At 40.8% G+C, this 20,574-nt stretch overlaps 1 protein-coding gene across 2 annotated transcripts in view; it reads right to left on the bottom strand.

Annotated features, from left to right (window-relative positions):
• Positions 1-6,376: 6,376 nt before the first annotated feature.
• Positions 6,377-20,574, bottom strand: part of LOC135256575 (tumor necrosis factor receptor superfamily member 11B-like) — a 114,823-nt gene continuing 100,625 nt past the window's right edge. Inside the window, exons 1-5 of one of the 2 annotated variants that reach the window (XM_064338486.1) lie at positions 20,409-20,519; positions 16,379-16,748; positions 8,704-8,904; positions 7,571-7,795; positions 6,377-6,902 (exon numbers count right to left, since the gene is read on the bottom strand). In XM_064338486.1, coding sequence (XP_064194556.1) covers positions 6,511-6,902; positions 7,571-7,795; positions 8,704-8,904; positions 16,379-16,748; positions 20,409-20,441 — 1,221 coding nt within the window. In that variant the 5' untranslated portion in view covers positions 20,442-20,519 and the 3' untranslated portion in view covers positions 6,377-6,510. Of the gene's footprint in view, positions 6,903-7,570; positions 7,796-8,703; positions 8,905-16,378; positions 16,749-20,408; positions 20,520-20,574 lie in introns of those variants that run through there. The other variant, XR_010330474.1, reaches the window with a different exon arrangement.

The following is a 20,574-nucleotide window of genomic DNA, read 5'->3' as shown; positions in this document are numbered from 1 at the left end:
AGCTCCTCCAACTTGACCCACTCTAATCCATTTACTTAGTCTGACCACCAAAAATTTGATGTGACTTTTTTCTTTTCTTTTTTTTTTGTTTTCAGAGCCTATGATTCTTTGCTGTTGTTTGTGTAATGTAGTTTAGTGCTCATTGGTGTAGTTTTGTTCTTGTTGGTGTAACATAGTTTTTGCCTTGCCATCTCCCCTGGGACTACTTTACCTCCACCAGGGAATTACTGCACTTCAGGTATGATGACAGGTACATAACAGGCGTTTAAGGTATTTTTATGGTTTAACAAATGTATTGCTATTGTTCACAAGGTGCTCAAGTCTTGAGGAACTTTCTTTCTGATTTTGTTTGTCAGATATTTTGTTAATAAATATTTTTGAAAAAAATATATATATATGTTGACTGAGACATTCTCGGTTATCAGTGATTTACCGTGGTGTTGAAAATCTAATGTTTGGTAAGGCATGCTGTTTACATTGCCTTACATGAGCATTTAGATTTGTAGTGTTTTATTATGTTATCTAGATATTAATTTGATAATTTTATGAGTCAGTCTACAGATTATTGGATCATACTATGACACACATCGGAACTTCAGGCTCATCTACACCCCACACGTAGCAGATGTGCGGGCTCAAATTAACTGTCTATCAGTGAAGTGTACCCAAAATATTAGCAGTGGAAGAGGTTATCTACACCAGAAGCAAATGCAGTGTGGACGTGGTAACGCCTGCAATGAGCAATGGTCTGAATATATAAATTAAGAGGAAATTTGTAAGAGCGAGCAAGCCAACAGTTACATTGTCATACTTGCAACAGTGTCAGCGTGATGTCCATGAATGCCTGTATAGAGATCAGCTAGCCTGGTTATATCTCAACAAAATTTATATTTAGCAACTGCCCCTGTTCAAGAGTTAGCTCCACCCACACTCCCAGGATCCTAGCCAGATCTGGCATAGCCACATTCAGACATTGTAGAAAATGGGCAGTTGTTATTGATATTCAATTATTAAAAATGTTCAGGTGCTATTTTAGTGAAGTGTGCTGAGCAGTAGCTTCTGTTTAGATGGATATTGAGCTGCGGGTTAATTAACTTCATGCGGAAGATTGCTGTGTGCTATATTTGCAACTGCATAGGAGGCGGTAACAAAAATTTTAAACTGAACAAATTTAGGATTGAGGGGAATCAATATGCTCCTGATTACATTCTCAGTCACGTGTTTAAGTATACACAAACACAATGCAAGTTTGGCTCCTTATCATTTATAGCTCAACAAGCATAATGTGAACATGGGACTTTTATTCTTCATGGCCTGCACAGCTATTTCTGACATAATGTGGTTTATGGTTGTAAAAAAATCCCTCTAAACATGTAAAGCACCTAATTAAGGAAAATGAACAGCTTGTTAAAATTCTGGGATTGCAGTTGTGGTTCGAATGAAAACCAGCATACACAGAGGATCCCCAGGACCGAGTTTGTAATACCACTGTAGTGATATTACAAACGTGTCCTTTGCAGTGGAATCACCTATTTTGAAGCTCGTGTTTTCATTACAGTTCACAGAGGTATTTGCCTAAGGAAATTTACCTCTGCACTGGTCAGGCAATTTCCCTCGGCACTGGTCAGGCAATTTCCTTCTGCACTGGTCAGGCAATTTCCTTCTGCACTGGTCAGGCAATTTCCTTCTGCACTGGACGTTCAGCCACTCTGACATTATCCCGCTTATACGACGGCTCACCAACAAAAAGCATAATTGCAATCAAAACATGTATTTCAAAATATATATATGCATTATTCATATTAGATAAAGAAATATCCTCTATTTTAATTTCTTTCTTCCTTTTTATATAGTTGACTGTATGACAAATTTAATAAAAGGAGAATAGTTGTACATCCATCCATTATCTGTTCCCGCATATTCTGTGCAGGGTCTGGGCAGCCTATCGCAGCATGCGCTGGGAGAGAGGCAGGAATACACCGTGGACAGGCTGCCAATCTATCACAGGACACACACAATTCACTCTCCATTCACTCACACACTCATAGCTATGGGCAATAGGCAGTTAGCCTACCTGCATATCTTTGGACTGGGGGAGGAACCCGGAGTACCCGGAGGAAACCCGTGCAGACACGGGGAGAACATTTTTTTGTAAGCTATCTAATAATCTACATATGCTCCAACACCTTTCACCACTGTGGATTAAGAAAAACGGAAAAGACACAGTTGTTAGACAACTTAACTACTTAACTAATGTTACTCCAATGGCTACTGTGTAGGTATAAACTATCTAGCGTTATATAGCTAGTTAAGTTAACTCACAAAGATAATTCCCCACTTACCACTTCAAAGATGTTGGGATGGCAAATGTTCTTCTTCAGGTCATGTTTTTTCCCCCAGGCATTATGTAATTACAGGTAACATCATTGTTCCCTGAGCTCAAGCTAAGTGTGCAGTGGGTTTTGATCATTATATTTAAAATATTGTCAAATGTGAGTTTTCTTCCTCCCAGTACCGATCAGGGACATCATTTCAATCGACAGTTAACAGCGTGTGAACAAAATTGATCATTTAATCTATGGAGAATTGAATCCAGGTGGGGAAAAAAGGAGCCAATGAGTTTCAATGAGTTTCATCAAATAATGGCACCACTTTCAAATAACCCAGATTCTGTATCTTACTATTAGGAACTAATTTTAATAGAAGATTGGTCAGGATGTTGGAAATTCTTAATTGGAGATATTTTTACCACACATTTTCCAGGACATTCTGTCTTGTCATATTTTTGCTATATGAAATCCAAAATGCAATAGTCCTTCCCATCATGGAATTTAGGCATTTTCATCACATTATTATTTTTGCCACTATTGTCAGGTCATTATCATGTGGAATGCCTTTTTAATGCCAATGGTGTTACCACACACAATCCACTCAGTGCGGACTCAGTATTGTGTCATACCTTTCTAAAGCAGTTCTGACTCCCTTTCACCCCTATTTCCCAAAAAAGACAAGGAATTAGTCTTACTAATAAAAATACAGAGCCTTTCTTGTTAGAAACAAGAAAATAGACCTCACATCTCACCTAATAAACCCACACTCATACATGTGCAATATGCATCTACAAATCTGTCATGTTTCAATACCCATAATAATAATAAAAAACAGAACAGAAACTGCATGGTATAAAGTTTACTGTGTAACCTAGATACATGGACAACAGATAAAGGTCACAGTACTGTTTAGCTATTATCTAAATGTCAGGCATCTGGAAGTGTTAATTGACTGTAGGGTGAGGAAGTTCTCATGTGTGTGCTCACTGAGAGCTTGTCGATACCACAATGAGGATGTTTGGCTACTTCCCGAGGACATCCTATTTAATGTTGTGAATAACAGGGCAGAAATGTAAGGTCACCCCAACTTCCTGTCATGTTTTAGGCTTTATTCAGACAGCCACAATCATAGAGGGCATCAGAAAGAAAAGGGACCACTGCTGAGAAAGTGCCATATCAGGGATGAAATTCCCCACCCAAGCAAATTGAAATCGAGGCCCCGATGGGAAGAAATCTCAAGAGGAACTCAGCTATAGTGGGAGAGCCCATCCTCTGTTGGCCAACCTGGTAGAGCAGGGGTACTTGCGTAAAGATCACAAGGAAGGTGTTTATGCTTTATTAAGATTAATAACCAGGGGCTAATTTCACCTGTGAATTTTCATAATGATGGAGAGTGGGAAAATGATAAATCAGAACACATTAATAATATATTTATCTAAACCTGAAATTAATATTCAGCATGCAGACACCTGTATAAAGACACCAGTCTCTGGCTGGATTGCTGGTCTGTGTTTTCCCAAACTGGTGGAAAACACTGCAGTTATAGGATAGGCCTGCAAATTTGATAATTTTATTGTCAATTCTAAATAGATAAACCAATTTAAAATAGCAGATACAAATTGGCTACAAAAATGATCTTATAATATAGTAATATGCAGATGTATCATCAATGACTTTGAAATGGAATTCCTGGAATAGAGCAGGGTTAATGAAATATTGACACATTAGTACCAAACTGGAGGTAAACTTGAAAACAAATGGTGTGACTTAGGTGGACACTTAAGCATGCCTTGGCATATTTGTTTCCTGCATTATTGGCACTTGATTACGTACCAAGGCACAGCTAAACTTGCCACAGTGGAGTGTGAACACTTTCATTTCTAGTAACACTGTAGTGTAGTAATACATTTCTTTAGCCTAAAAATTTGTCAAATAAAATTATTGATGATTGTACTGGAAGATGCCACAGGTATCCCTGGCATTCTACGAGGAAGGTTACTCACCCCTCTTTGAATCTTTCAACACTGCAGAGGTCAGGAGGGAAGCTATTGTAGGTTGGTTCACTCAAGACAGTACCTGATTTCATACCTGATTTCGGCATAGTACCTCATTTCTACTCGTAAGGTTACATCACTGACCTGGATTGGGTGACAATGTAGTATAATGTTTCTGGGTTTGATTCCTAGCTGTTGTGTTACTGTTATACCTCTGAGGAAGGTTCTTACCCTGGATCACTTCAATAAAAATGACCAGCAGTACAAATTATTTGTATGCAATGATGTAGTCTGGGTAAATTGCTTTTTTGGATAAGATTGGCTGCAAAATGATGTAATGTAATCACCATGGTCTTGTCCCCATTTTATCATTCCTGTGGAGAATGCCTGTAACTAACACCAACTTGGTGGTGCAGGGAATAATAATAACCTTCAGAAACCAATATGAGGACTCATAGACAATTACTAGCAGAATGGCCAAAAAGTCATCAGTCCCAACCAACATATTTGTCAACCTGCTTTCTCTCCCATTAATTGTCTTTCTAGACAGCCATGAGGTAAACTCAGTTAAAGCAATTTATTACAGTTAATTCACTGAAATTAGTTGCTTGGGTCTGAGCTGGTTGTTAAGTTCAAGAGCAAACAAAAGGAGTGTAAGCTGCTTCCGTTTTGCCAAACTTCTTACTTTCCAGTTTAATTTTATTACACTGAAACTGCGCAGTTCCTGATTTAAAAGCCCCTATATTTGTTCTTGTGACTAATATAACACTGTCTTGCTTGTTCAAGGACAATCTGTCATGTGATCCTGTTGAAACGGAGCCATTACACACATTCGAGATGACTGCGCATCTCTGCACAAATATAATGTTAATTATATGTTTTCTTTATGGCACTGCTATAGACTACCATGTTCCAGGAAACAGGTTTGAATGCATTAGCTCAGTTTGCTGGGCAAATTGCGGAACAGCAGGGTGGGGTAGTGGTTAAAAGACTTCAATTCTAACCGGTAGGTTCTAAATTTGAAAGCTAAGTGTTATAAGTGCTTTTGAGTTGTTTTTAGTCAACTAGCATGCATTGCTTTGCTAAAGCATTCTGCTGAATAGGTAAAGCACTGTCTTGAATCTGGGTCACCAACTTATTAGGTCAATATGTTACCTGCAAAAAAAAAAAATGGCACAGCAACCATCTTCAACCATCATCCACGAAATAGGCCTCTTCCTAAATATTGGATGGGTTTAATTCAGCCTGGCTTCCTTGGCTTATCACTACATTAGATTCTCCTAAATGCACCCCAGGTGTTCACAGACTGCCAGCTTTCATTAGCAAGAAAAACTCCTCGAGTCAGCTCTCACTGTCCTGTAGTACTACAGTACGTGGCTGGTGGTATATGAAATACTATAGTTACTGGCTTGCAGGCATATGCAGGACTCTTCCGTTCTTCAATTTCCACAGTATTTGCGTGGGTGGTACAGCAGAGACGCTATTGGCAATTCCATATTGGGGTGCAGTAAAAAAACTGGATTTAAGCCCTGTTTGTGTGCTGTGGTGTGTAAGAAACAGTTTATGAGCTAATATCACAGGAAAAATTCTGAATACACCTCCATGACTTTCACTCGACAGAATATTTCTGAGCACTGAAATATCACATCAGCCTGGCTCATCAATATTTCAATACTAAAATAACGTTAAATGTTGCTAAAAATAACTGGAAATTTCTGTCAAACTGCCAAATATTTATTGAAAAAATAAAAGCCAAAGAAAATTAATGTAATACAAAACACACAATTTACACAACACTCATAATAAGAACCTGACTTTTAAGAGTCCAAATCCAAGCATAATTTTCATAAGAAACATTACTATAAAATATAAAAAGATTGCACTCCTGTGTACATTCAGCTAAAGGGAGCTTCGTTTTTTTTTTGGGGTTTTTTTTTCAGCAGTCCAACTTGAATGGATGGAGTAATGTTTCAGTGTGAAATCAAACTCCATCTATTACATCTAACCAGTGACAGAACTGAACATGCTCTTCCAAAAATTCAAACAGTTCAGGTTTCTCTGAGATTGCGGATTATGTACAACTTTTTTTAATTTAAATAGTTTTACGTTTAGGTCGAATTTCCCTTGAAGATGGGGTGAGGTGGGGTAAGGTTGGGGGTTAGGGTAGATGGTACAGAGGCGGGGGGCTAGTCATTGTAGGATTTTGATTTAAAACACTTGCTGTCCTGAATCATGTGGAGGAACATTTTCTCGTGCATCTTGTGTATGGAGGCAGAGCTGAAGATCCGGCCAATCCGGCGGATGCTCCTGAGGAGCTCTCGTGAAACATCACGGGTACGCAGCCTTCGCAAGCTGAGGGCCAGGCCTTTGGCGATGTCCTGCTCGCTGTTCCGGGCCTTCCAAATCCGCAGGAGCTGCAGGATGTACTGCTGTGATTGGCAGGATTTCACCACCTCCTGGACATCCTCCTCCCTCACCTTCACCCCTGGCAGGCTCTCTGTCATAGCAACCAGGTCACTGAGGGTCAGATTCTTCAGGCTGGTGCACTTGGACACTTTCCTCTCACAGTGATCCACACCTGTGGGACACAGATAGGCATGCATTTAGCCTATCTAATGCAACCAACTCAAGAGACAAACTACCACAGGCCTGTTGGCAGAGACTAACAAGCTAGCTAGCTAGCTACAAGAAACAAATATGCCAAGGCATGCTTAAGTGTCCACCTAAGTCACACCATTTGTTTTCAAGTTTACCTCCAGTTTGGTACTAATGTGTCAATATTTCATTAACCCTGCTCAGAAATTCCATTTCAAAGTCATTTACGATACATCTGCATATTACTATATTATAAGATCATTTTTTTATAGCCAATTTTTATCTGCTATTTTAAATTGGTTTATCTATTTGGAATTGACAATAAAATTATCAAATGTGCAGGCCTATCCTATAACTGTAGTGTTTTCCACCAGTTTGGGAAAACACAGACCAGCAATCCAGCCAGAGACTGGGCATGCAATAATCAGCCAACTCAAACCCTCAATCTACGGGCAAATCCACAGCCAATTGTGTGTTGCCTCGAGAGACTCCCGGCCACAATCAGCACTGGCACAGGGAGAATTTGATTCCAGTTGAGTTGGCCCGCCACTGCACCGTGGACCTGTACTTAAAGCTGCGACCCAGCACTGAGCCAATAACGTGATGAGACCATGGGTGCAATGTGTGTGTGTCCACCAGGGGGCGCCTAACCTCGAATAATGCTGGAAAGCTTATCCTGGTCTTTGTTCTGCTCCCTCCACAGCCTAAGCAGCTGCAGGATTTGTTGCTGGGGGCTGCAGGCCTTCTTCACACGCTCTACGTTCTTACGGTCCACCTTCCTGCCTGGCAGGTTCTCCATCAGCCGGTCCATCTGTGCTGCAGACATCCTCTGAGAGACCAGGAACTGGAAAATCGCCTCCTCACAGAGGGTAACATCTGGAAGAGAGACCAAGAAAATTTGCCGTCAATGTGTCACTGCCCTGAGGAGACAGTTATCATGACTGAGAATATGGTGCACTGTATATGAAACAAAAACAAACTGTATTAATAGCTAATCCTCTGCTGTGAAGTTCATCCAGCTTTTGCAGTCATATAGAAACTCACTATCTAAAAGGTCTGTTGGTTTTCATTTCAGTGTGACTAACTATGACTTCATTTTCAGATTTGGTTATTCATTGGCATCCTTAGCTTATGCTAGGCTGCTTAACAATTCACAACATTCAACCTTCTCCCTGTTCTCAAAATATTTTCTCGATGAATTTCTCTAACAAGTTGTGACACTCAGTCAACACACTTAATCAGACAACATCGGGTGAATTACCCTCAGGCTATGATTCTGCTACAGGTACTGAGTAATACACCATTATAACTGACTAATACATTGACGTAAATAATTCAATGTTTCAACCCCGGGAAGTTCTCTCTCACGCAACTGTCACCCAAGAAGAATAGCACAATTGAGGCAGTTGACTGCCCCTGATTTGGCAGGTTGGCCTCCTATATTGAGGACTGAATGTCCTGGCCCCAGACAATTTCAAAATCAAAACTTATTTACAGCCTTGTTTAGTCACTGAGTTAAGTGATAGGCAGTCCTCCTTAAATTATTTTCCCCCATCTGGTTGAGGTTATTGATAGTCCTGACAGAAGATCTTCAAATGCACCTTGTTAAGGTGGTTTACGGCCCAGTTTGGGGCTGACTGTCTGCACTCAATTGACCTGGCTCACCGCACTCCGCTGATGTTAGTGTCAGTCTTGGATCTTGGAACATTAGGTATTAAAGTGCCTTTAGACCACACCAGGGTGAGGTCCTGGTGTGGTCTAGTTGACCATGTTGGTGTATTTACCTGTGTGGCACTGCAGGTGCTGGGTAGAACACGTGGCTTCGCCTTCGCACGCTGCATCCTGAGTGGCCGTCCCGGGATGGAGTGTGCGCAGGCCCAGCTCGCTGCACTTCCTGTGGGTGACGCACTTTTCTGTTGCAGACTCCGCACTGGAGAAGTAGCCCTCCGGACATTTCTCACAAAGTGTGTCACTTACTGGCGTGCCTGAGTAAAACATGAAAACAATCCAAATGACAGAATAAACATGTAGCAATTTAGCTAAATAAATCCTTTCCCAAGCAGCATATTTTGTTGAGGTGTCAAGCACAGCATGCAGTGGTTCCCCCATTTTTAGAGGCCATGACCCCCTCAACAAATAAATACATTATCTGTGACCTAGACTTTATTTAAAAGACACCCAAACATGTTTTCAAATATAGAATTTTAATTATGTCAAAACAATTAAATGTACATTGTAGGGGATGTAAACTGCACAGCTTTCGATTTAATTGCTTGGTTTGTCTTTGTAAAGTGTACAATATGTGCTAAACTGTATCTCATGACCCTCCTTGGCCCCTTTGTAGCTGCACTGTTTGGGAACCACTGCAGTGATCCACCCAGTGGTCTGGGCTGGATCCAGACCGAGCCTCTGTAACTGTCTGGGTGACTTTAAATTGGCCATAGCGCCGGCCATGTAGGGAAGTTTCTGCCCACCTCATTGCACAATAGCAACTCCTTTGGTAGAAGGGGTGCCAGCAATCTGCTTGCAGTATCTACATCAATTGAACGTTCCTCCTGCAGAATAACTGTATCTGTTTGGTTGGTGGACCGCAGTGTTAAGACAACGCATTTCAGTGGCTGCTCACCCTTGTTATTGCCCTCTGTAATTGACAGAAGATGCTGCAGCAATGGGTTGGGCCCATGAATACAACTGGCAATTCCAAATTGGGGAGAAAAATTTGAGATAAATATTGCTGACAAAAAAGAAATACATGTTTGAATCTGCATGCAAGTTGTAAGATATTCATATAGATTAAATTTCTGGAAACTACATTTCAAGTGAATACCTGCGTGAATAGCACTCCGGATGCACTGTGGAAGACACACAATTCGTAGGGGGAATTCCAAGAATTAAAAGACTGCCTGCAGCCAATAAAATGAACAAGAAGCTACCACGTAGAGGCAAGTCAGACAGAATGTCAGTTTTTAACTGGCACAAGATTTTCCACTCCATTCACTTTTCTCGGGAATCCTTGCCCTTGAAACCAAAATGACCTTTAAAGTTCACGAAACTGAAATCTGCCAATCTTTGTTGATATATTGTTTTAATACTTTTTTGCATTCACAGAGGGCCGTGGGGTATTTTAAAATGATTCTTGCAAAAACCAAATAAACGTATGAAAGCTGGTGCCAAAATTGGCTTGCTTTCCCCCTTGGCCAAACGCCAGGCGGGGTTAACTGGGTATAAATTACGTAACCAAAACCTTAATTCAAGTGAAATCTTTTCTGCATGTAGTATGTAAACGATATGTAAAAGGAGAAAGCAATCCGCTTTTTTCTTTTCCCAAAAATCAAGAGACCTACAAGAAATGGGTTTTATTTCTGGAGCCCACAGGTACTGCGATATTACAATAACTCACACAGTTAGGATATGCAGTGCCCATTTTCTGCACTTATAACACTTAGCTTTTCAACTTGTTGCAGAATGCAGTGGATCGGTAAGTAGGCCTACTGTTAGCTAGCAACAATTAAATAGCCTGTATTCGGGTGTCATGTCTGGAGTTTGAGACTGCTATAGAGACGTGTTAGTGTACAGCAGCTCAGTGTTACAATGTTATTACATATTGAATAATCTTCAGGTTTAACTATAACTATGGTAAAGCTTAGTTTATGTTGCTTTCTTTTGTTTTGTCTTGTAGTGTAAGGTTATGGCTCTAACCAAGCTAGCAATGAGGAATGGTTTGCATATGACGTTTCTTACGGATATGAATGCTAATGAGTGGAGGATACATGCCCACCCTTTCCTTGTCTGTTGAACAGGTCACAATAATCTAGTACTGTCTATTTCAATTTAATGGTTATAACTGGGTTACAAACTTGAAAGAAATATTAAGAAGACAATCAATTCTCACTTCTGTGGAATATAATCACAATTTGAATCCAGTTGCCTGGACCTTAGGTCTCTAAAGGTGAGACTTGTCTGCAGAAGTACCTGTTTGCTAAAGACAAATCCCAGCATTACAACCAATTCCTTCTCCTTCAGAAACGATACTAAAGGTGCGAAAGTGTGATGGTGTGCTTCATGTTTTTGGTCATGTCAGGTGACACCCTCCCCCAGACCACATGACTTATGTTGTCCAGACGACTGCCATTGTTTGCATTGGCCAGTGTGACTTTCCCAACAGGAACAATGAGCATGCAGACCACAATGGATCACTAATTGTGAAAGACATGGTCTTTGATATTCATACAATGAAGACTGATTTAGTCATTCAAATAAGAGTGTTGTTCTTTGACTTCCTTTATTTACTGTTCTATAGTGCAGTTTCCAGGTAATTGGTATGCTGCTGTTTGTCTTTAAAATATCTGCCTATGGTAATTAATTAACCTGTTTCTGGCTACTGAATACACTTTTTTCTGTGGCTATTTAGTAAGATTTTAAAAGTTGATCTTTGCTAGGGGTAGGGTGGAATCAAAAATAAATAAATTAATGTAACTGATCCACAAATAAACATAGCAGAGCCATAAATAAATGCAGCTCATCTACAAATAAATGTAGCTGATGTACAAATAAATGCAGTGGATCCACAAATAAATGCAGCTGATCCACAAATAAACATAACTGATCCACAAATAAATGTAGCAAATCCACAAAAAATGCAGCTGGTTCATATTTACGCATCACCTGTCACTTTATTTATTTATTTATTTATTTTTGCTAATCATGTCAGAAGGATTGTCTCAAATGTGAACCAGTTGCATTTATTTGTGGGTTGGCTACATTTATTTGAGGATCAGCTACATTTATTTGTGGTTCAGTTACAGTCATTTGTGGATCAGATATATTTATTTATTTAGACAATAATACTAATACAGAGACAATAACAGTCCCATAGGTTTAAGACAGCCCAGCCTCCTCCTGGTAGTGCCAAATAAGCACCTAACTCCTTATCAGGCACCTACAGGTGTATCCCAGACCCCAGTTGTATCCCAGATGTATTTGCATTCAATATTTCTTACTGTGTTGAAAATAGCCACAGGCCTTTGGGTGAGCATACTGGAGGTGTGAATATATGTAGCTGCATGAGTTCCAGCGTAGTGCAGGCCACACAGGAGTTTCATGAGCGCAGTGTACAACTGGAATTCCGAAAAATAGGGGGAAAGGCTACCTAAATATTTACCGAGTGGCACCAAATGAGAAATTCAGCACTAGCCTGACTTCCCAAAACATTCTTGGCAGTTCCTACTTCAGCCACGGAATGCCGTGCTTGTACAGATGGCCCTACTGCACCACGGCTGGCACTGAGTATCTGCCCGAGGCCTCACACAAGCTGGTCATAGATGGCTGCAGACTGGAGCCGCATCTCTCAGTTCTCTTTGTGGAATCTGCTGATAAAAAGCCTTTGCAGAAATGGGGTAAGACAAAAAACTACTTTGAGGAAGAAACAGAGCATGCGGCGCTTTCAGTATTCATATTAGAAAACCAAGGGAAAGGAGCAGTGATCTGGCATCACTTGATCTTCTGTGGCATCACCAATACATCTGCTGTGGCAGAGTCTGACATGTGTAAGAAGTTACATGAAAGATACTCTAAACCTGTTATTTGCTCTGAATTGCACACAGCAATTACACTACGGTTAAATCTAGAGAACAGAGTTTTTGTTAATGCAACAGGGGCATATTGTACTCTGCTAGAGTCAAGTTAATGAGGATCCTTTCCCGTGTGACAATCAGGCCAGTGAAGCAGCTTCCTGATTCAGTCCTCCCTGCACAACCCTGTGCACTTCAGTGCAGCTGGCCATATTTAAAGGGACAAATTAAAGAGATTAAAGAGAGTTCAGTCACTGGAGTTGTTTGATTCAATTTTTATGCATGTTTTTGATTGGCCCAGACAATTTATCATAACCTGCTGGCTTCACAATGGCTGGTATAGGGGGCAGTGATAAGTTTGAAAACAAACTTCAGGTAACTCCAAAGCACACACCACAGCTCTGCTATACTTCCAGAGGTTGTACATGTGGATGTTTTTAATTGCATCTTTGACCATTCATTGTCCATGTTAGACATGCAAGAACAGAGGCAAGAGTGCCACTTATGAGCTGGTAAGGAAGTACCAGCACAATATAAAAACTTATATTTATAATTTTGTTTATAATTGTGCACAAAAACTTAAATTAACATGTTCATATGTATAGCCTCTGGAAACATAACCTCAATGTTCAAGCTAAAGTGCATTTTCTTGCTTGTAACCACAAACTCATCATTTGTACTGCAGCCATCTTCAGCTCAAGGTTGTTTTCGGGGCTAGTTGCCTTATGTTTCCTCTTCAGCTTATGAAATGCACATTAAATTGGATTCACATTGACTTAGCCAGTCAATAATATTCCAGTTTTTGTTATTGAAAAACTCGAAAAACTCCTTTTTTGCTTTAGCAGTATATTTGGGATCAATGTCTTGCTGTAGGATGAAGTGCCATCCAATGAGTTTGGAGACATTTGCTTTAACTTGAGCAGATAAGATGCTTCTGTACAGAATTCATCCTGCTGTTGCTATCAGTTACATCATCAATGAAAACAAGTGAGCCAGTACCAGTGGCAGCCATACATGTCCAAACTATAACACTCCCCACCACATTTCACAGATTGGGGGGCTGCTTTGTATCTTGGGCAGTTCCTTTTGGCCTCCACACTTTGCTCTTACCATCACTTTGGCAATCTACAAGTGAATCTTGGTCTCATTTATCCACAAGGCCATTTTTCCAAAAGTCTGCAGGGTTTTTTAGGCCTGGGCATCCTTTTTTGCAGCAAACTACTGGTTTGAATCTTGTAATGTAGCCTCTGTATTTCTGTTTGTATTTTTCTGTGGACAGTAGTCACTGACAGATCCACAGTCATCCACATCCTCCTGTTTCGGATTGGCCAAACAGGTGTTTTGGGGTTTTTCTTCATTATGGCGAGAATTCTTCAGCCATCAACTGTAGAGGTCTTGCTTGGCCTACCAGGCCCTGTGTGATTACTGAGCTCACCAGTGCTCTCTTTCTTCTTAATGATGTTCCAAGAAGTTGATTTTGGTAAGCCTAATGTTTGGCCTATGTCTTATTTCTCAGGCTCATAATGGCATCCATACCAGTTATCTTATACCTGTACTAAGGAAGCAACTGCACACACCTGACTAATCAGAAACATTGTGAAGTTGATAAGTTGTGAAATTGATTACAGGGTGATAAGTCTGATCCATTAGCACACACATTGGTAACCATAGCACCTGCGGACAGCCATGCTACTCTGTAGCTTTCCCCTGTTTTGGGGGACTGGGTTTTGAAAATAGTTGTAAAAACAGGTTTCTGCTTGAAGTACCACTAATTGGTCCGTACAAGGTAGTCTTCAATTAAGTGGCCTTTGTGGTGTAACAGTGACACCATGAATACTTGTAATCACCCCCTTACATTTGGACAGGCCACATGAGTTCATGTATTCCCTACCTACTCTGCTCCTCATATCATTACTGTAATTGCAGAATGAGTTATCATTTGATGTTCATGGTTATAGAAAATGACATAAATATGTGCAGTAAGCACAGGCTCTCATACTCACATTTATTTATGTCATAAATTCAAACCTTCACAATGCAACTTATTGAAAAGTATGTGCTGCAAGAAATGCACGATATTTGGTGAGTAAATATGAATTAAACAAAATACAATTAATATTGTATGAACCTTTTTAACAAAATGTAGGTATTTTGTGTAGTCACACAAGATGTACACTTTAAAGGAAACTATGTATATCAGTTTTTAGATATATGTCTCCATCTGCTGGATGACAAGGGACATTACTTTTTCTTTTTTTATGATTTTTTTCCCTTTTCCTCCAAATTTGATATTCCCAATCATATTCATTAGCTCTAACTGCTGAAACCACTATATTTGGGAGAGTGCAGGCGGGAAAGTGCTCTCCTTTAAAGCATGCAATGTCAGCCTTCTGATAACACCATTGTTGTGAGGAAGGAAGCTGGAGGAAGACACTTTGACAGGCAGGCTCCCAGTGCCCGACTGGCCAATGCGAGGCCCTAGCGCATGACGAGACGCTGTCATTCCAGCTGGCTCAAACCCTTTCATCTTTTTGGGTGACCTTAGAAGCAACTGATGGTTATCCTACTGGGCTGGAGGCCACAGTCAGGATTCAAAACCAGACCGTGGGGCTCATCTATGCACTACAACAGTACCTCAACAGGATGAGCGAATGAGCAAACACTTCTTTTTCACCTCTGGCAAGCAATAAGAGCTCCTAGGACTTTTTCCTGCCTGAAGAACTCATTTCTTATTCAGATCCCACCCACTTCATGTCTAAAAGCTAAGGCTGATCCAGATTCTCTGCTTTGTGTCATAATCTGTCTACTCATAAGCGATAATCTTTTTATACTGTATTTTCTTTCAGCACCTGATAATTTATGCATGCCTTCTACGCACCTGATGCAATGCAAACCTTTACACACTATAGACAGACTGCTGTGAGATGGAATTTGCAATGCACAACTCATACACGAATATAAGGGGGACAACTGGGCCATAACTGACCTAAAGTCAATAGTCTGCTCCACCCTAGACAAAAGATATCCATTTACACAACACACTACTATAGCACCAGAGGGTCTTGTCCTAAAATTAGAGCTTTAAACTGTCCAATCAGAAAACCAATCCCATTTACTGTAACACATGCTATGCTTTATCCTCAGATACCAGGACATGTCACACCAGTGGACGACTTTTTAAAAAGCATGAAAGCAATGTTTTTATGAAACCTACACAGAATTTAGTGCGCCCACATTCATCATCTGTTTCTGAGAAGCCTTTTTTTCCATGGCTGTCAATGCGAAGAGGTTTGGCATGAGATTTCTCTCTAGGGAAATCACCGGGTTGGGCAGGGAGACTTCCGATTGGTAAATGAGGATTGAAGTACAGAGCCAGACATGTGATTAAAAGAGGACAGGAACTCGATAACGTACAAATTACAAAGAATCAAGGCAGTTACTGCAATTTAGCTTCATACGCTGACAGGATGAAGCTCCTAAAGATAACAACGTTATTCTCACTGATTAATACCCTGTCTTTCACTGTCAACACTACACCCCTGCCAAGCCCACAACTTTGGTAAGGCTCAGCTCCTGCTATAAAATTGAACGGTACGACAAAGCAGCTGTGTTTCACTAACTAAACACATTTCAACATGGCTAAAATTAAAAACATCTGCCTTGGGTGTTACATGGCTACAAGTGATTACACTTTGCAGTCATGCTTCTTTTCTTCTCATTTGTTAAATCAGAAGGGCGTGGATTCCGGAAATTAGAAAGATTTGAGCATCTTCCATAGCAAACTATTATAAAAGAAAGAAAAGAGCAGTTTTGGTGTCTGGTTGAGAAAGGAGCACGGTTTCTGATGGAAGTACCGCTGTTAGCAGGCGTCGCGGCTAAAATCACCTACCGAGCTCGGTGGCTCCGTAGCCAGGCGGGCAGGTCGAGTGCCTGACGCAGAACTCCACCACCAGGTAGTAGCCCTGGATGCACTCGCAGAGCCGGTCGTGCGTGCTGTTGCACTCGCGGCGCACCAGCTGCCTCTCCTTGCAGACGGAGGTGCAGTACTGGCAGGAGTCTCCCCAGTGCCACTGCTCCGAGAAGTGGCGCTCCGGGCAGGGTGCGCACATGGTGGGCGTGCCAGCAGAGCAGTGCTGCTGGACGGCCGTTCCGGGGGGGCACTGGTCGCACAGGTGCACCTCGGAGGTCACGGGGTCACGGTGCTGGTACTTGGGTGGGGGCACCTCGTGGAACGCCCAGGTGAAGGAGACGGCAAACAGCTGCAGGGGAGGGGGGGGAGGGGTGGGGTGGGGGAGAGCGGGAGGGAGAGAGGCGCGTGAACTTGTCACTGGATTTCCCCCGACGTTGCTGTGCCAACGGCACAGCGAGGCTCTACTCGTCAGAGGCCGCGTGTGGCCCAGAAGTCACAGGCTGCATCACAAAGCAATTTTCTCAGCGGACTTCCCCCCCACCCAGCTGCCATAAAAAGCTCAACGCGCGCGCAATCCGCTGCCCTGGTGTGACTTTTGCGGGCTCCTATTCAAAGGATGCTGGCGTCACACATAGGACAGTCCTGGACTGCCTCAGCAGACTCTACACTAGGCCTGAGCATCAAACAAGTCCACTTCTCTCATCAAGTGCATTTGTTAGAGAAATATTTTAAGTATTTAAGCACCATTTATTGTGGGAGAGCATCATAAGTATTGGAATTCAGCAAAGCAAAAGGACCTGAACTCTTAACCTTTCCCCCTTTCAGTGGGAAATTGCCATTTGACGACACGCAGCACTCAAAACCAAAATTACATGGTAGTACAGGGCCTCTGACGACCATAATTACATCGTTGAAATGATCTGAAAGAAACTCACAAAAAATTACACTTGTAGCCTACAGCCAGCTCAAAATGTAAACGCTTGATTTAAAGGTATCCTATATAGCCCTATAACTGACAGCAAGAAAATCACAAAAGTTTTCAAGTTTTTTCCACACTGTAAATATTGTTTTTCCAGCCACCCACAACAAAATTGGAAACTTCCCAGTCTTCATTCTCTTCCAAGCTCTGGGTCTTGGACACCAAGTCCAAACCACAAGTAAAGTGAGCTTAAGAGCTCTGCACTAGGACCTGACAATACAATCAACAGCACGCGACTCATCCGGTTACAAATTTAATTTTGCATTTAGATACAAATTTAAATGGAAATCACACCGTTCGAGTTTGGCTGATAAATGCTCTTGAGGCTCCAACAAAGTTGAATGATCAATTATCTTGATCATTCCAGTTTTGTGTGGTGCCATTGGTCTTCCGTAAGATTAGAAAGCACCTTGTGAAGGAACGAGTGCATCAAAATCTGTTCCAAGTATACACAACTCACATAGAGAAGTTTGTGGCACACTATTCTGAGTAGCAGTGTCCACCCGCCCCCCCCCCCTTGGAACCCTAGCCTTCTACAGCACCACAGCCTTTGTACATCATCATAAACCATCAACGTTTCTAACAAATGAGAGAGGTCCATACAGTTCTTCAGATTTCAAAGGACAGGATATTATATGTTCCCGAGCCCACCTACAATTCACAATATTTTTTTCCTGTTTATCATAGACTAAGAAACATCCTTACAGATGGATGACAGATCAAGCATGATGAAGTCTGCTTATTTTTCCCATTAACTGTAATACGTGTGTTACATAATCTGAAACATTCTCCCCAATGTTTTGTGGTCCTCCCAAACACCACAAACAATTTTCTTAACTGTTTGTGATTTGGTTAAATATGAGAGTCTTAAATGCCTGTTTATACTATCAATATTATGTGTTTATGTATCCTTTCATATCTTCGGCCGTGATGGTGGGTGCTCATATGAATGTGCCTGAAAACCATATGGCTTTCATACTTTGTGTATGTCACTTTATGCTATTAAAATATTAATTTTTCAGCAATAAACCTGCAGCTGTCCTCCACAAAGGATACAAGAGAAAAGCCCATTTGTTATCAGCTTGTTTTCCTTGTTTCGTATGCTATTTTGAATAATATCGGTCATAAGGCCATGATAACAATGAGTAAAGGGGACTGTTTTGTGCTAATAAAAGGAACAGTGGACTTTAACGTTTCTATCCCTTGAACACACCTGAATGAGGAAGTTATCATTCTGAGCCTCCTTTCATTCTGTTGTTCCTTTTTGAATATACGTTTGATGGGTGTGAAGCTAGTTCTACTTTCAGTTATCCAACAGAATTCAGTGGTGAACAGGTTCTGCTTATGTAAAAAGGACGGTGCCAAAATAAATGTCATTACCTTAAGAAATCTACAGCCCCCAGGCTCTCTTAACTGACTTTAAATAACTAATTTGGAGGAAGTTCAAAATACCACCTGTTCTTTTTAAAGGTCTGTGAGGTTCCAGGTACATATACTGGTAAGAATCCAGGTGATATCACACTCAACAAATTATCAGCACAAACCTACAACATGATATTTGACACTTCACGTTGCCAATTTTATAATCTGTAGCCATGCCTTTAAATGCGAAAATATGTGTACAATGGCTTGATAGCTCCATAGAAAAACGCCGAACATCAAATATCAACTTAAATGTTTTTACACAAAACACATCTATAATAAACCAGTTTGAGTATATATACTGCCATAGATAAACATCAAACAGGAACATATGCAAATAATGATATTGTACAAATACAGCTGACCATGCAAAACACAGCGCAGACAGCAATGTACTTGTTTAAAACAGATTATGTTATGGCACAAAACAACGCACCGACGGTGCATAATACTTATCCATTAACGTGAGAATGAGCAATCTTTGTGATCATTTATATTACAATCGATGTTTAAATGTATTTCAGCCATAGCACCTTGCCAACTGTAGGCCTACGCCTCTTCCTTATTTTCTTTATGGGTTATATGTACATTCTCTTGATGCCAAGTCCCCATAATTGTGCAAGATTAAATCTATCTTTTCACAATTTATTCTCAAAAAATGCGCTCCAGCACGAATGCACGGGCCAGTAATTAGCTACATAGTCTCCGTGAATCTTCGTGAAGCTGTACATTTCTCAACTCTGCGGTTACTAAGTAGAAACCACAGTCTTACATGTGTGCGCGAGATCGGGGAGGATTTACAGGCTACTGCTGTTCTGGGTGGAAAACAGCGCATTCACGATGTTCTCGTGACAGGCTGTTTAAAATGCTAATTCACTCTGTGACATAATTTTATTACTACTCCATACGAACTCGTCTGTAGGCATACGGAAGACAAACAAACGTATCTATAATATTTATTTACAACTTACATTTTTCACACAAATATGTAAACCAATTTGCAGAATTACTCTGAATGAACAAATCTATAAAATTAAGTGAATGTTGTATAGCGTTTCCCATTCATACATCTACCGACGTAGATTCGTTCGAAAAACTGGAGAACGTTACTTATTCATCCTCGTGTAGCCTGTTACGACAAAAACCGACATACAGCAGTTCGAGGTACTTCGAATTTCTTAAAATCGGCATCAGTAACCTAAATCGAATATCCCTTGTTATAAAACATTTTCATTAAAAAGTCGAACAATTCCATAAATGAAACAACATTCCAAAAATCTTTCTTTTTCCTATTCCATTCTTTTCTCAATTTAAATTCTAGCAAAACTCTGAAACAACGGTGTCTTAAGCCCTTTGACAGGAATGATAATGTCAAGAAAGGTCCCTATGTAAAATAATTATTCACGACAAAAATCCATCATGTATGATAGCCTAAACTAGCATTATCCGCTCTCGTCACAGCATGCGCGCCTGTCTCTAGTGTAACGATGCTCAACGATGCCACTGATGCTGCGATCAACAAATTACAATGGAAAACGGCGTTAACAAATAAAAATATTTGCCTATCATGTAGCTCGAAGAGAAAAGAAAGCGCTTGCCATAACTCACCACGTGTAATTTCATTGCTGACTGTGATCTCATATTACCAACACTGACCTCTCTCTATCCAAGTGAAATACGTTTGTACAAGTTCTTATCCCATATTTATAGTAAGGGATACTGCCCAGCCCACTTCATGGCATTTCCTGCACGCTCTAGGTGTAACTTCACAAAT

Source organism: Anguilla rostrata, chromosome 1 (genome assembly GCF_018555375.3).
Source record: "Anguilla rostrata isolate EN2019 chromosome 1, ASM1855537v3, whole genome shotgun sequence".
Taxonomy (NCBI): Eukaryota; Metazoa; Chordata; class Actinopteri; order Anguilliformes; family Anguillidae; genus Anguilla; species Anguilla rostrata.
This window is presented reverse-complemented; position numbering and strand designations above follow the sequence as displayed.